The sequence below is a fragment of the Nicotiana sylvestris genome, chromosome 3 (genome assembly GCF_000393655.2).
Source record: "Nicotiana sylvestris chromosome 3, ASM39365v2, whole genome shotgun sequence".
In the NCBI taxonomy this organism is placed as follows: domain Eukaryota; kingdom Viridiplantae; phylum Streptophyta; class Magnoliopsida; order Solanales; family Solanaceae; genus Nicotiana; species Nicotiana sylvestris.
Window position 1 is genome coordinate 171,894,741 of NC_091059.1, and position 13,733 is coordinate 171,908,473.

Below are 13,733 nucleotides of genomic sequence, written 5' to 3' on the forward strand. Positions count from 1 at the left end.
CAGTCATTGGCATATAATACTACGGCTAAAACACGGATTTCTAGCCTAACATCAGGCGTAAGCCTCACGGAACTAAATATTTCATGCATGAGCTTCAAGACGTTTTAGTAATGCCCAGCGAGTGACAAAAGAAGCCTTTTGTAACACCGTTGATTACTTACTACTAAAAGAATTCGCTATTTGACACGGCTAAGTGGCAAGAGGCGGATTTTCACAAGACCACACCAAGAAAAGACAACCTTCATGCCGGCCAAATGTGACAAAATTTGCTATTCATTTATTTTAGCAATGCTTCTACAACGTTGTCCTACTCACCCCCTCCATGTTCACCTAAGAATTTCCTGCATTTCCATTCGTACTGGAAATTACTTCCGCCAGTAGAAGTGCATGATGGAGAGGAGATTCAACAGGAACCTGTCAAACGAAAGCAGAGGATCTTCAAAGAGCTTACAGAAGATAATTGCAGAGAGCAAGAGGCCGAGTACTCATGTCCCTGACTTAACTGATTTTATGAATGACATGTTCTTCGGGATACCAAGTCCTGATAAAAAAACATATAATCTGAAGGGAATAAGCACGGATTTAATGGACGATGAAGGAGATTTTGACTCGAGCACGAGGAGCGTTAGCAGCAGATTAACTCAGGAGTGGCTGCAGGAGGCTAAGCAAATGGTGGCTTCATCTCCTGGTCGTGGAAGTGAGTCGCCCCCAGGGAGGCTAGTGGTTTCCCCTAGGTTTGCAACATCTCATGCTAGAATTGCAGATTCTCCAACAGAAGGGAGAGATCCCCTCTCTAGGTCTGCTAGAAGGTAAGAACTCATCTTTTATTGTATAAGCAAACATTGTTGCATTTTGCATCGATCCATGTTGTTTACAATTCATACCACCTTTCTTTTGTATAGCTAAACATTTTATTTGCTACGAGTGCAATGGAACTGTACAATTATGATCAAAATATACAATTAAAAAAAAAAGGGAACAGCCAAACATTAACATCAAATTTTACTAGTATTTTTTACCCAAAATATGGAAAGCAACTTAATATTTTATTTTCGTTAATAACCAATCTTGAAGTCATGATTTTTTTCTATTTAATTATGTTCCCTACGTATTTGAAGTGTAACGGTTTAGAACCTCAAAGCTACAGACTAAGCTGGAAAGAGATCATGCGTATCCTGATCTGTTCCAACCAGCTCAAGTTTATGATTTACTTCACTAACTTTTTCTTATAAGCATTAATGTGGGCTCTGGGAATCAGTTTTGACCCATAAATATGCAATGCAGGATAGTTTTGATAAACAACATTACCCAAACTTGATGTTTACACTAACCAAATTAACTTATCATGATTAAGTTATAAACTAGTTTCATATATTTATCATGAGACGTGTCTTGTAATTAGTGATTTGGTGTAAACACCAAATTTGAATAAGTTTTTTTTTTTTCACTTAAAGTTCCAAAATGTACTCCTTTCGAACCTATTTATTTGTCACTTTAGGTTTTTACACTCCCCTTACAATTTTTTTTCCTTCTTTCTAGAATTTATTAGAGTAATAACCGTAAAATTGAATAGAAATAATTATTTTTTTGTTGATTTTCTAAAAGAAGTAATTTGGAACAACAATTTGTAGCAGAAAGTTGCAAGTAAATAGGGCTGAAGGGAGTACGTTTTAAGTGTTAAATGAGTCTAACCAAATGTCTAAATGTAATTCAATATGCCTATTTGGCACCTCTAAATTTTAAACATAAAGTTCTGATTTTACAAAATTTTACTAACAGGAATAGATCAGTGGTGGGCTTCAGTGTCGAAGAAATTCTCTCAAAAACAGCAAAACACAACCGCAACAAATCAGAGCCGTTAATTAATCCTCCTTCAGCCGGCACATCCCCTGCATCAAACGTTCAAGATTGGTTCTCCAACATCTTCAAACCTCCAAATGATGGGCCCACCGCCGGCACAACAGAGCCCACTTCTCCCAAACCCAACAATGAGCAGCAGCAACCGCCACTCACCCTCCCACCCCGCCAATCAAACAGTCGCAGGACGCGGTTCCATACAAACTCCAATGCATCTCAACCACAGTCCATTCATTCTCCAAAACGAACTTTCAAAATTCCCGCCACCGGCTCAACGGACAGTGGATCACACTGTTTTGACGACAAGCCACTTTCTCCACCCAAAAATCTCATCGAGTCTTCTCACCGGAGGTCGATTTCGTCGACAACATGCTCGATCCCTTCGCCTCCAAGGAATTTGGTAGAGTCGGTTCATCGGAGGACCATTTCCGCGTCCACCTGTTCTTTCGACAAAGTTTTGGGGAACAACATTAATAATGTGGACAGAGATGAAGTGGAGGAGGAAGATCTGAAGAGTCAAGAGTTGAATCGGTTCTTAAAGGATCAGAGAGACAAAATTAACAGCATTTTTAATGGAGAGTTGAAAGGGAAAGCCAAGATTGTGCTCTCTGGACCTTCTAACAGTTGAGTTCCACCTGATATTTCTCCAATTTGAAATAGATATGTCTTGTTTTTTGCTTTAGGTTTGTGCTATTCACTGAGTTAGTTGGAATATTGTAGGTACAAGCTCAATGGTGGCAGCAATTTGCTATGCTTGGTTATTGGAAAATAGGATGAGGGCTAATGAGCAAGGAGGAGGAGGAGAAGCAGATGTAAATACAATAGAGGTGGTTGTTCCTGTAATGAATATGACGAGAAGAAAAATGTTGAAGGAGAGGCAAGCTGCTTGTTTTTTTCACCTTGTTGGCGTTGATGCCAAATCTCTGCTCTTCTCTGATGAGGTAATATACTAGTAGCAAGACCTTGAGACTCTTGACATGAAGTTAATTTCCTTTGTTGTCAAGTTTGCATGCCTTCTATGTGTTTTTTTTATTGTATGTGTAACTTATGAACTGTGAACAGGACCAAAAAACTAACTAGCTGAACTGTAACATTATACTCAAGGTTTCTATGTACCTGCACGAGACACAATTAGACATGCTTTATCGAGTCATATATTTCATGTATGTGCATTGATTTCTAGATTAGTATGTGTATGTTCCTAGTTTGTAAGACATGAATTGCAGATCTAATTATACATCATTTAGAAATTCATCAACAACATACCCAGTATTATCCCACACCGTGGGGTCTGGGGAGGGTAGTTTGTACGCTGACCTTATCCCTACCTTGTGAGGATAGAGAAGCTATTTCCAATAGACCCTCGGCTCAGGATCATTTAGAAATTCATATAATACTTAATCTCCCTAGAATGTTAGAAAAGATCTTGCGAGTTATACCACCAGAATCGGGACTGTGATCCTTTGATGATCTAATGCTGATCTTTGTTCTTTTGGTTTTGAAAAGGTTGATTTGGAAACACTGCTGTTGTCTAAGCAGCTAACCATCCTTGTAGTTGGGGAAGACATACTCAAAACTAACGGAGAGGTACTTAAAATGTGTTCCATATCTCCAAAATGAATGGTTTTAAGTTACAGCAGGGAAAGAAAAGACTAGTATAATTGGTGAAGCTTTCTAATATGTTCTCCTGTCATCTGTCATACTTGTAGGCTGTATCAGGGTGCACTGTTCTTACAGACAATTACTGCGAGGATGCTTATGACCTACTTCAGACGCCTATCTTGAAAAAGCTTCTGGTACTAAATGAGTTTTAATCCATTCTTCACATTAAAATATACAAGATGAGAAGCACATCTTGAATGCTGACAATCTACTTCTCAGCTTGCAGGCATACTTTTAGACACACAAAACTTAAGTGCATCTTCTAAGGTATCGATGACAAGAGATGTGGAAGCAGTTCAGCTGCTTTCAGTTGGCTCCGCCCCAAATTACAGAAATGTCCTTTTTGACCAATGTATGCTTTTTCTTTGCAGCCACTGTAATGTGTATGAGATTAAGATCAATGATTCACAACATTTTTATTATACGGATTGAAGTTTATGATTTTCCTTGCAGTGATGCAAGATCCGAAGGACGATAGTTTCTTTGAAGCTATGAGGCAAAGTTATGGAAATTCACCCATTAAGAGTAAGCTCACTGTTGACAAATCTTGGTTTGACTCTTTTGCCTCTTGCAATCAAAATATTGAAATTGTCTAGCTTTATTTTCACTTAACATGATGTTGTCTAACTCACTTTAGTGTTGCAAACCCCAAATTAAATTACCACTGATGATTGCAGGTGGCCATAACTATAGGGCAGAACAGGTGTCGGAGAGGAATTCCATTCTTCAAGAAAATACACCAAGTTCAGATAAAATTTCTAAAGATGTGAAGAACGGGAAGACAAATAGAGTGTCACCAAAGTCAGGTACTTCCCTTCATTTTTCCATCTACGCATTTCATGTTACTTTCCGTTGAAGTAATTATTGATACACAAAGATCATATCGAGTCTTCTCATATTTCTGACTTCAGACTGTCTGATTATTATGATTGAAATTGAGAGAATCTAGAAAGCATCACAACAATTTGTCACCTTGATCAAGTTGGAGCTGATTGGCTTTTGGTCAATGACTTTTCATTAGGCTCATGCAGAGTTTTGTCCTCAACATAACTAGGAAAGTTTCTATAGTATATGCATAATTTCTTTTCAATATTTAGTCTAATGTAGCACAACTATATTAATGACTCTGCAACAGTACCTTGCAAGGGAACACATCAATGCTCCCACGCAATCACGCAAGTTATTTCCGGTTCTTTGCTATGGAGAGTTATCCATGTGCTTATTCAAAGTTGCTCATTAATATATGAAACCATTTTAGCAACTGATGTCCCTGCAAAAGTTTTAAAAAAAAAAAGGAAGATGAAAAAAGGTAATGATTCTGATTCAGGATGCATGTCAATTTTTTCACTCAGAAAGCTCAAGTAGAAGAATGCCAAGAAAAAAGTGATTTTTCCTATCGGTTCCAGGATAAATCTGGGAGTTAGGTGATTAGCAATTTATTTGACAGCTGTTTTTATTCTTGAGGAAGTTCTTTCCTCGCTCTGCCCAATTGAATATCCTAAACTTTGAACACTTGTCAGAGCCTCTGTATAAGATTAGTAAAATATTAGTGTTATCTTTCCATTTTTCTCCTCTGGACTACCTGATTGATCATTGAATATTAGTGCTAAGAATAACAAGCTGTCATTTGTCAATACCGGTCAATCGGCTAATCCTTTGTGTTTTCATACTAGGTAAACCTACAGTATCACCTGCACAGGCTCTTGCCGCATCACCAGCAAAACCAGCCGATGCTTCTCGTGGCAAGAACAAGCCCTTCTTCCTAGCAAAGTGGTTTGGCTTTGGGAAGTGAGTTATAAGTTCTGTTAAAATTCGAGTAATTTCTATCATCCAATGCTCACATTTAGTCAGGAACTGTCAGGACTCAGGCTCATGGAAAGCGAATTTTGGAATTTTTTGGAAAACCTACAAATTTGTACTGAATTTTCTAAATATTTGAAGAGCAGTATTTGGTAGTTGGTCTTATTTAATTAATTTTTTATGTCTAAACTGAAACCAGGCTGTTGCCAGAGCAGTTTCAGTATCAATGATAACTACAATGGTTTACATTTGTATTGTCTTGTTGATTGTTTTCGGGGAAATTTCTATGCATCTTTTGTAAGACTCTACATTATTAATACTACTTTGCATTACTAATCTAGCATTTGATTTCCAGCATTAAATTTTCTATAACTAATAATTGCATTCTTATAGTAAGCTTTATGCATAATATTTTATACGAGATATAATGTGAAATAGAACAACACGTAACATGACAGAACTTCTTCTTTTTTTGAATAAATAAAAATAAAAAATCTTTTCTAACGAAAACAATATTATGATGTCACTATCACGTAAGAATTCTTTATAAGAAGTCTCCAGCACCTCATTTCACTTGTTTTATTAGCCCGAGTCGATGCATTTCTGCTAGAGCTCCAGAATATAAAATCCCCCACCCCTTCATCATTTCTTTGTCTTATCTTGTGAGGTCTCTCATTCTGAATTCGACCTCTGCCCACGCCCTTTTTAAACGATGATGAAATAATGATCGACCAATCATTGCACAATTAAAACAGTGAAGGAAGAAAAAGACTATATTTTACTCCTCATCTGGAATTTCCACTAGTGTCAAATATGTATTTTATTATAGGAGCGTATTTGAAAGTCTAATGACGAGGGGGCCTTTTTATCTCTAATAGCCAGGAAGTGGGTACTAAATTTTGCAATAAACATAGCAGTTGCTTTAACATAGTTAATGCTGAAGAAAAGATGCTATTTATTTTTCTCTAAAGAGTTTATTATGATCTTCTCATCTTAGTAGTTCAAAGTATAAACCAGCCTTGTTTTTGTTTTTTTTGAGATAGGACCTTACAGAGTTAATTTTACCTTAAGCATTTTGAAAGTCTTGTAATCATATTCGATCTGAGACAAAATGTGAGTAATGTTGGGTGTGTATAAACAAAATTTCACATGGAAAGTAGAAAGGAAAAAGATTGAGAAATTTTCATAAAGCACTATTTTTTAGTGGTAATTAGCTATCTATAGATACCATTTGCTATATTACGGATTGTAGATATATTTTTTGTTGTTATACAATGTATTAGATGTATTTAAGCTATTGTATTCATGAATACAATAGCAAAAATAGGCGTGAATCAGGGAAGTCCAGCTAATCAGTTGTTGTATTCGAGTGTATTCGACTGTATTCATGGCGTGAAACATGGGATTACAGCTGGACAGATTATTATATTCGAATGTATTCAACTGTATTCACAGCGTGAAACAGAGGATTACACTGTTTTTAAACGGAAAGTGAATCAATTAACATAATAGACTCCTAATATAATTCAACAAATTCAATTATAACACACAAAATTTGTATTTTCAGTTATAAAAAAGATTCTCAACCGAAAAATGCCCCAAAAACATAGCAATCTTTAGAGAAATTATATAATACATCTAAATACATAAATTATATTAATTAAAAAAAAAATATGAATACATACATGACATATAGCGAGACAATGAATACAATGAAATACATAGAATACAGCGGGATACATTGAAATACAATGAAAAAATAAAGACAATGAATACAATGAAATACATGGAATACAACAAGATATATTGAATTACAATGAAAAAAAGACAATGAATACATGAAAATACAGCATGATACGTTGAAAATACATTGAAATATATTAACAGAAAATCAAGTTGCTCAGCCCCAAACTCCGTCGTCTTTGTTCAAGAACAAACCCTAATTTCCGGCGAATCCGCCGTAGAACAAAAACCCTTGTGTTGTGCGAGCCGATCGAAAAAAACAGTATATTGCTCAAAACAAATCCCACAATTCACATTATCATAATCCAAACACTTAGTTTCTTCTTTCTCCAATATTAACATACCTATAGCTTTCAAACAGCAATAAAGAAGAACGGAGAAGAAAGAAGATAAGAAAAAGAGAAGAAGAAGGAAGTGGAAGTAGTGTCTGAAGTTTGCTCAAATCGGGTATACATTAAAAAATTTAAGAGAAAGCAATGTCCGATGAAATTGGAGAAATTGGGATCGGAGAGAATGTAGGTGATGTGGGTGAGAGGAATTTTGAGACTGAGCATTGTGTTTTCAGGGAATGGGGGAAGAGAATGGCATGTATCAAAGTAGAGAGAGAAAGAAAATAGTATAACTGAATAGCGTATTTAGTGGTTTAGGGGTAGGAGTTAACCAAAATTAGATATTTTGCTATAAACATTAAAAGGTATCTATAGAATATAATTTTTTTTAATGGTATTTATTTAAAATAAATAAGGTGTTAACCTTTGCTATAGGAGGTAAAAATTCCAAAAAGATTCTACTTATAAGGAGTTGGATACTATTAATGGTGTGAGGCCTTTTGGGAAAAACCGCGCGGGCTTGGCCCAAAGCGGGCAATATCACACAACGTTAAGAGTATCTTTGGACCATTTTAGTACAACAACTGGTATCAGAACAAATGGTTTGACGAGACTATGAGGATGGCAGAGTGTGACACGGAGGTCGAGCTTAGTGCCTTTACCTGTCTACGGGGACTATGGGGATGGCGGAGTGTGGCACGCGGGCCGAGCTTAGCGCCTTTACCCGTCTACGGGGTTAATGACACTTACCCGTAGCTTTGAAGAAGCATATACAGCCTTTGGGCTTCGTGATTGTTGGGTGTGTGTGTGAACAAAGTCCCACGTGAAAAATAGAAGAAAAAAAATTCTACTTATAAGGATTTGGATACTCTAAATAGTGTGAGGCATTTTGAGAAAAACTGTATAGGTTTGGCCCAAAGCGAACAATATCACATCATGCTAAAAGTATCGTTCGCCACTAATTTATTTTTTTGCCAAAGAATATATTGTGGTTAGTTATTGTTTGATCATCAAGTTCCTACCTATACACACCACGATAGCATTTGCACAAAGCAGAAATACAGTGAAGCAAATGTTGACAATATATTTCTGTATATAGAATTTATAAGACAAAAGTATCACAAAATAATTGTTCACTCATCAAAACCAGAGTTGAGAAAAAGAAAGAAAACTGTGGGAGAAACGAACATGAAGATGCCTCTTGATTGGGCAAATAATTGGGCATGTTATGTTATCCAATCTGTCTTTGTCCAATTATATGCCCACTTCTTTTTCACAAACAGCTGTAACTACCTTGCAGCCACAATGCACAAGGGTCCCAATTAGTTCCCATGTGCTTTTGCTCTTTTCCTCTCTCAGCTGTCAACCCAATCCTCCTTCCCTTTCCCCCACATTCCCTACTACCTAATTAGGCCATGACATGAGTCTCTTTCTTCTCTTTCCCCATTATGTTTTTAATGATAGATATAATAACACAATATTCACCCAATGTAAGTTTCTCATTCTACCTTCCAAGCATAAAGAAACAGGCAAAAATCTGATGAGCTGCTTGAATTTAACCCCTCTAGGGATCCAGAGCTCCCTGTTTGAGATGATAACGGAGTTGATGTCGATGAAGAGAATGGTGGTGATGATAATTCTGATACTGATGAAGGAGATGTGGATAATAAAACTGGCCTGAAAATAAACAAAGCATGCCTTAAACCAGGATTGAAAATCCAGTCATGAACATCCCAATAAACTTCTATCCTCACTTTGTTGAGATGAATGGATTCATTCCCTCTGAATTTCCACTGCAAATGCTTCACATGAATGAACAATTTCCCATCTATCCTTATCTCCATTTCTGGATCAACCCCATCAATAGAAATTCCACTACTGTTAATTCTGTTCTTGCATTCAATAGAAATCTCATGCATTCTGCCCTTATCATGGAATTTAACTCTTGTTGAGAACCTCTTCTTGCCAAAAATATGTTCTTTTCTTGATACTAAAGTTGGTTCAATCAGTGCTGGTCTGCAGCCTGTCTTTCTATAAGCATCTTTCTTCAAATCGCCGAGCAACAGAATAACTTCTTCATCACATACCACTGCTACATAATACTCTGAGCTTGGCTCCGTCTCACCGTTAAATTTAGCAGCCTTAAGATCCCAGTAGATGTCAACTGGTTTATTGTCCACAAGAAAATGCTTTGAACCTTGTTTTCTCCAAAAATACCAGGGCTTTAGCTCAACCTTACAAGTATACTGGCTATCACCACTGTTTGAGCCTTCTACTGACACTGACAAACCATGGAGCAACAAGTTCTTGCACCAAGTAACTGTGATTAACCGACATTGATCAGCAATTTTAGTCCGATAAACGGACATAAAAATGCTTTGCCCTGACCTGGTTACTACAGTATGATCATCTGCTGACTTATCCCCTGCTGAAAAGCAAGCAGGGATTGAATCTTGCATCATTTAGCTGTTGAATCTTGATTGGCTCTTAACTTGAAAGCCTTATCAGAAGCAAGAAAGAAGTATAGTTTGAGGAGGATAAGTTTTTTTTTGTTTGCAGTGAGTATTGGCATAGAGAAAGAATCCTAGATATTAAATGTAGAGAGTCACAGATGCCGCCAGAGATGATCTTGGCAGCATTGATGAAATACAATAATAAAAAAATATGTAATCTGAACTGGCAAATAGATGGCAGATGAATGAGAGTGAGTGAAAGAGCTAGCAACCCTCTTTTATATTCAATTATCTGATGTTTATCTTTCCTGGCATTTTTTTCATTTTTCTATTTAGCTTTCTTTATTAGTTGTAGCTTTCTTGGTTATACCCCATTTCCCTTTTTAAATGCTTTTCAAAAAGACAACTTTTTTGAACCCATGGTAGACTTGATTCTGTCACAGTTAAAATTACTCATTTCCATGCAATGGTGAAAAAGCAGAGAAGTCTTCTTCACCAGATCTTAAGTTAGTATAGTACATTTTTATGCACACCGAGAGTAAAACTATGACCAGTCAAAACCAAAAATGGGATTTCCAACGAATGGTTCTTCACATTCTGTTACACTTACTTTAATTTGTATAATATAATTGACAGTTTGAGTTGAAGAAAGTTGTGAAAATAAAAGAGGGAATAGGAGAGGAATCTAACTTAGGGGACTGAAACAAAGCAGAATGAGTCAGTATAATTAGGTGAAGTGTTTCCAGATCTGGTCCAACTCAACCTTATTTTGTTCCTTAGGTTTAAGACAAAAGGAAAATGGGAGCAAGATAACAAAAGAGACGGCTCATTATGTGTTGGATCTGTATTGCAAAGGTATCATGAATAAGATTTGAAGGGAGCTTGATCTAAGCTCAAGTTCCAAGATATTGGTAGAAATAAAACTAATGCAGTAACACTTGCATATATTGGACTATGCGTACTTGGATTAATTAAAATGAATGAAAAGACTAATTCCAGCGGAAACATCCTTTAATCATTATATTTCACCATAGAACGTGATTATTGTTCCTATAAATTACTTGGCTCTGAACAGTGCCGGCTCTAGTCTAACCTATCACAAGTAAGGCTAGTGTCTTTGGGGGCCCCGTTTTTTAGATATAATATGTTTATAGGTGTTTAAATAAATAGGAGTAATATTTAGTACTTTTAGTATAACATTAGAGTTCTTCTATTACAATATCTCAAATGAAAGAAGTCTTTTAAAATTATACTCTATTAATAATATCTAAGATCAACAATGTCTCAAGAAAGATTAAGTGGGTTGGCTATATTATCAATTGAAAAGGAGTTGCGTATTAACAACTTTGCATCTCAAAAAACTAGAAAAATGGACTTCAAATAAAAATATATATCATAACTTTCTTGTAAAGAGTTAGGTTTCACATTAAACATTGGCTTTAGGTCACACATATGCTTGAGCCGCCCGGGCTCTCAACGGTCATGGTTTGCCTTTTATCAAACAGTAAGAGATACCCCTGTATTTAATGTGAAATAATAAGTGCAATTTAGAGCTGCTTTTGGTTGGATAGTCTAAAGTATACTCCCTCTAGTCTTCAAAGAAAAAAAAATGGGTTCAAAAATATTTGTAATTTTAGAAAAAATAAGACATCTAAAATTAAGAAGACATTAATTGCTTTTTTTTTTCAATTTCATCCTTGCTATTCCAAGAAGGCATATACTCCCTCCGTTCACTTTCACTTGTCTACTATACTAAAAATATATTTTTGCTTTTACTTGTCCATTTTAGCAAATTAAGAGACAATTTTTTTTCTTCATGTTTTACCCTTATCTTTAACGACTCATTCTCTAAATTATTTTCAAGACATTTTAATGCTATAATTATTATGCATATAATTGTAAAATACATACATAATTTTTTTTTAAAGGGAGTGTCAAAAGTAGACAACTAAAAATGAACGGAGGGAGTAATCATTAGCTCATCATTTATGGAAGAATTAAAAATAATTTAGTCAAAACCTTAAACGTATAAAAAAAACTCTAAGGGAATATTAAAATATGAATCATAGGTTGAAAGGTATAATCTTTATTTTTCCCAATTGTCCCCTTAAGTAGCTTAATTTAACATTTGATTGAGCTATCATCGAATTGCGAAAATAGTTTTTCTTTTCTTTTCTTCTAATAGTTAGGAAATGAACGTAATAAGCAAAAAGAAAAACAATAGTGTACTAAGATTAAATTTAAAAACACCAGTCAAGCTAAAAGACCACGGTTAGAGAAGGTAGAACAAAACTGTTCCGTGTGAAAAAATTATATAATTAACACTCAATAATTTGATAAAAGTGCAAACAATGTTAAAACAACTCTAACCAAAGTAGCAGACAAAAAATTGGCCAAACAAAGAGGTCGCTACAGCCAACAGAACCTTCCAAGGCAGCACGTGAAAGCAATTTCATCAAATATAACATTTGCCCTAGCGATAACTTTACTAGCTTCTAGTCGACATATCTTGTCCTTTAACATTAAACTTAATTATAACCAAGAGAAATACACTTTCTGGATCCAATTTATCACCATTGACATGTGCGTATACCGGACTATCAGAAAGTTAAAAGAATTTCTGACTATACAAAAAGGATAATCAAAAATTTATATACTTTCTGAACCTTTCATTTTGCTCAAAAAAGATCTTTAGATCATGGCGTAAAAGATCCATCAGTCGCACGAGAAATAAAAAGAAGATCATTTACTAAATAACTTTTACAAAAAATAATTCACGTATGAAGCAACATTTGAAAGTTAGGCCTAATAACAAGGTCCAACCCACCAAGAAGATCAGTGTGGCCCTGTAAGCCCATATCACCTACTATTATAATGTCAACCAAAGTTTCCTGATTAAAGTTGTTGCCTCCAATTTCTTGGGGAACTATTTAGGGTTTCGGTACCTATTTTGTCCTGAAAATTTGAACTAAAAATCATAACTTCAGGACAAAAATTGAATTGGAAAACTGAAATTCAAGACACATTGGCTAATTTCTAAATAGTAGCCTTCTAGAAGGGCTACTTGGTGTCATTTCTACCAATTTCTTCAATCGGAATTCAGGTCTTATACAGTGTTTCAAAATAGGAATTTTTACCTCCTATAGCAAAGGTTAACACCTTATTTATTTTAAATAAATACCATTTTAAAAAATGATATTCTATAGATACCTTTTAATATTTATAGCAAAATATCTATTTTTGGTTACCTCCTACCCTTAAGCCACTATATACGCTATTTTTTATTTTGCTCTTTCCTTTTTCAGATTTTTCTCTCACATGATTACCGTATTTGATATAAACTTCTCACTCCACGTTCTCTCTCTCTAATTTGATACACGTCATTCTCTTCCCCCATTCTGCGAATCTCCACTCTTTCTTCTCACGCCATGCCAAAGGGTTGTCGTTGTTGTTGCCACATATAACCAAACAAATATTGTATGAAGAAAAGAGCTTTCAAACAAATCCTCTCGCTAGTATAAAAGAGCTTTCATCAGATATCTTTCAGAGTTAGTATTTCGATCTCAAAATAGTGGCTATGGCTACTCAACGAATAGCAAATCCTAGCTCTCTCCATCTAATTACTATATTCTCCCTGCCTGTCGCTGTCGTCTCCACTAAGGTCTTCGTTGAGGAGAGTTTCAACGGTAACTTTCTTCATTCTCTCTATTTCGGGAAAACGCTGCAAAGCTGTAATTTGGTTGTTGTATGGTCGTTTTGAATAAAGGTTAGATGTTGGAGAGGCCGGAATAGTATCACAGTAACAGGAACAATGATGTTTCGAGTTAGAATCGCGGCCCTCTTAATGAGACGACATTAGGGTTGTTCTTGAACAAAGACGTCGGAGTTT

The 13,733-nt window shown here is 35.6% G+C and overlaps 2 protein-coding genes across 2 annotated transcripts; one reads left to right on the forward strand and one right to left on the reverse strand.

The window, feature by feature from the left end:
• Nucleotides 1-390: 390 nt before the first annotated feature.
• Nucleotides 391-5,627, forward strand: LOC104244367 (uncharacterized). Its single transcript, XM_009799777.2, has 9 exons — nt 391-809; nt 1,780-2,480; nt 2,578-2,798; nt 3,364-3,444; nt 3,567-3,653; nt 3,739-3,871; nt 3,973-4,044; nt 4,197-4,325; nt 5,193-5,627. Exons 1-9 carry the CDS (start codon nt 391-393, stop codon nt 5,309-5,311), a joined length of 1,962 nt encoding a protein of 653 aa, XP_009798079.2. The 3' UTR covers nt 5,312-5,627.
• Nucleotides 5,628-8,890: 3,263 nt separating this feature from the next.
• On the reverse strand, nt 8,891-9,853 carry LOC104244370 (uncharacterized). Its single transcript, XM_009799782.2, has one exon. It carries the CDS (start codon nt 9,851-9,853, stop codon nt 8,891-8,893), a length of 963 nt encoding a protein of 320 aa, XP_009798084.2.
• Between the last annotated feature and the right edge of the window lie 3,880 nt (nt 9,854-13,733).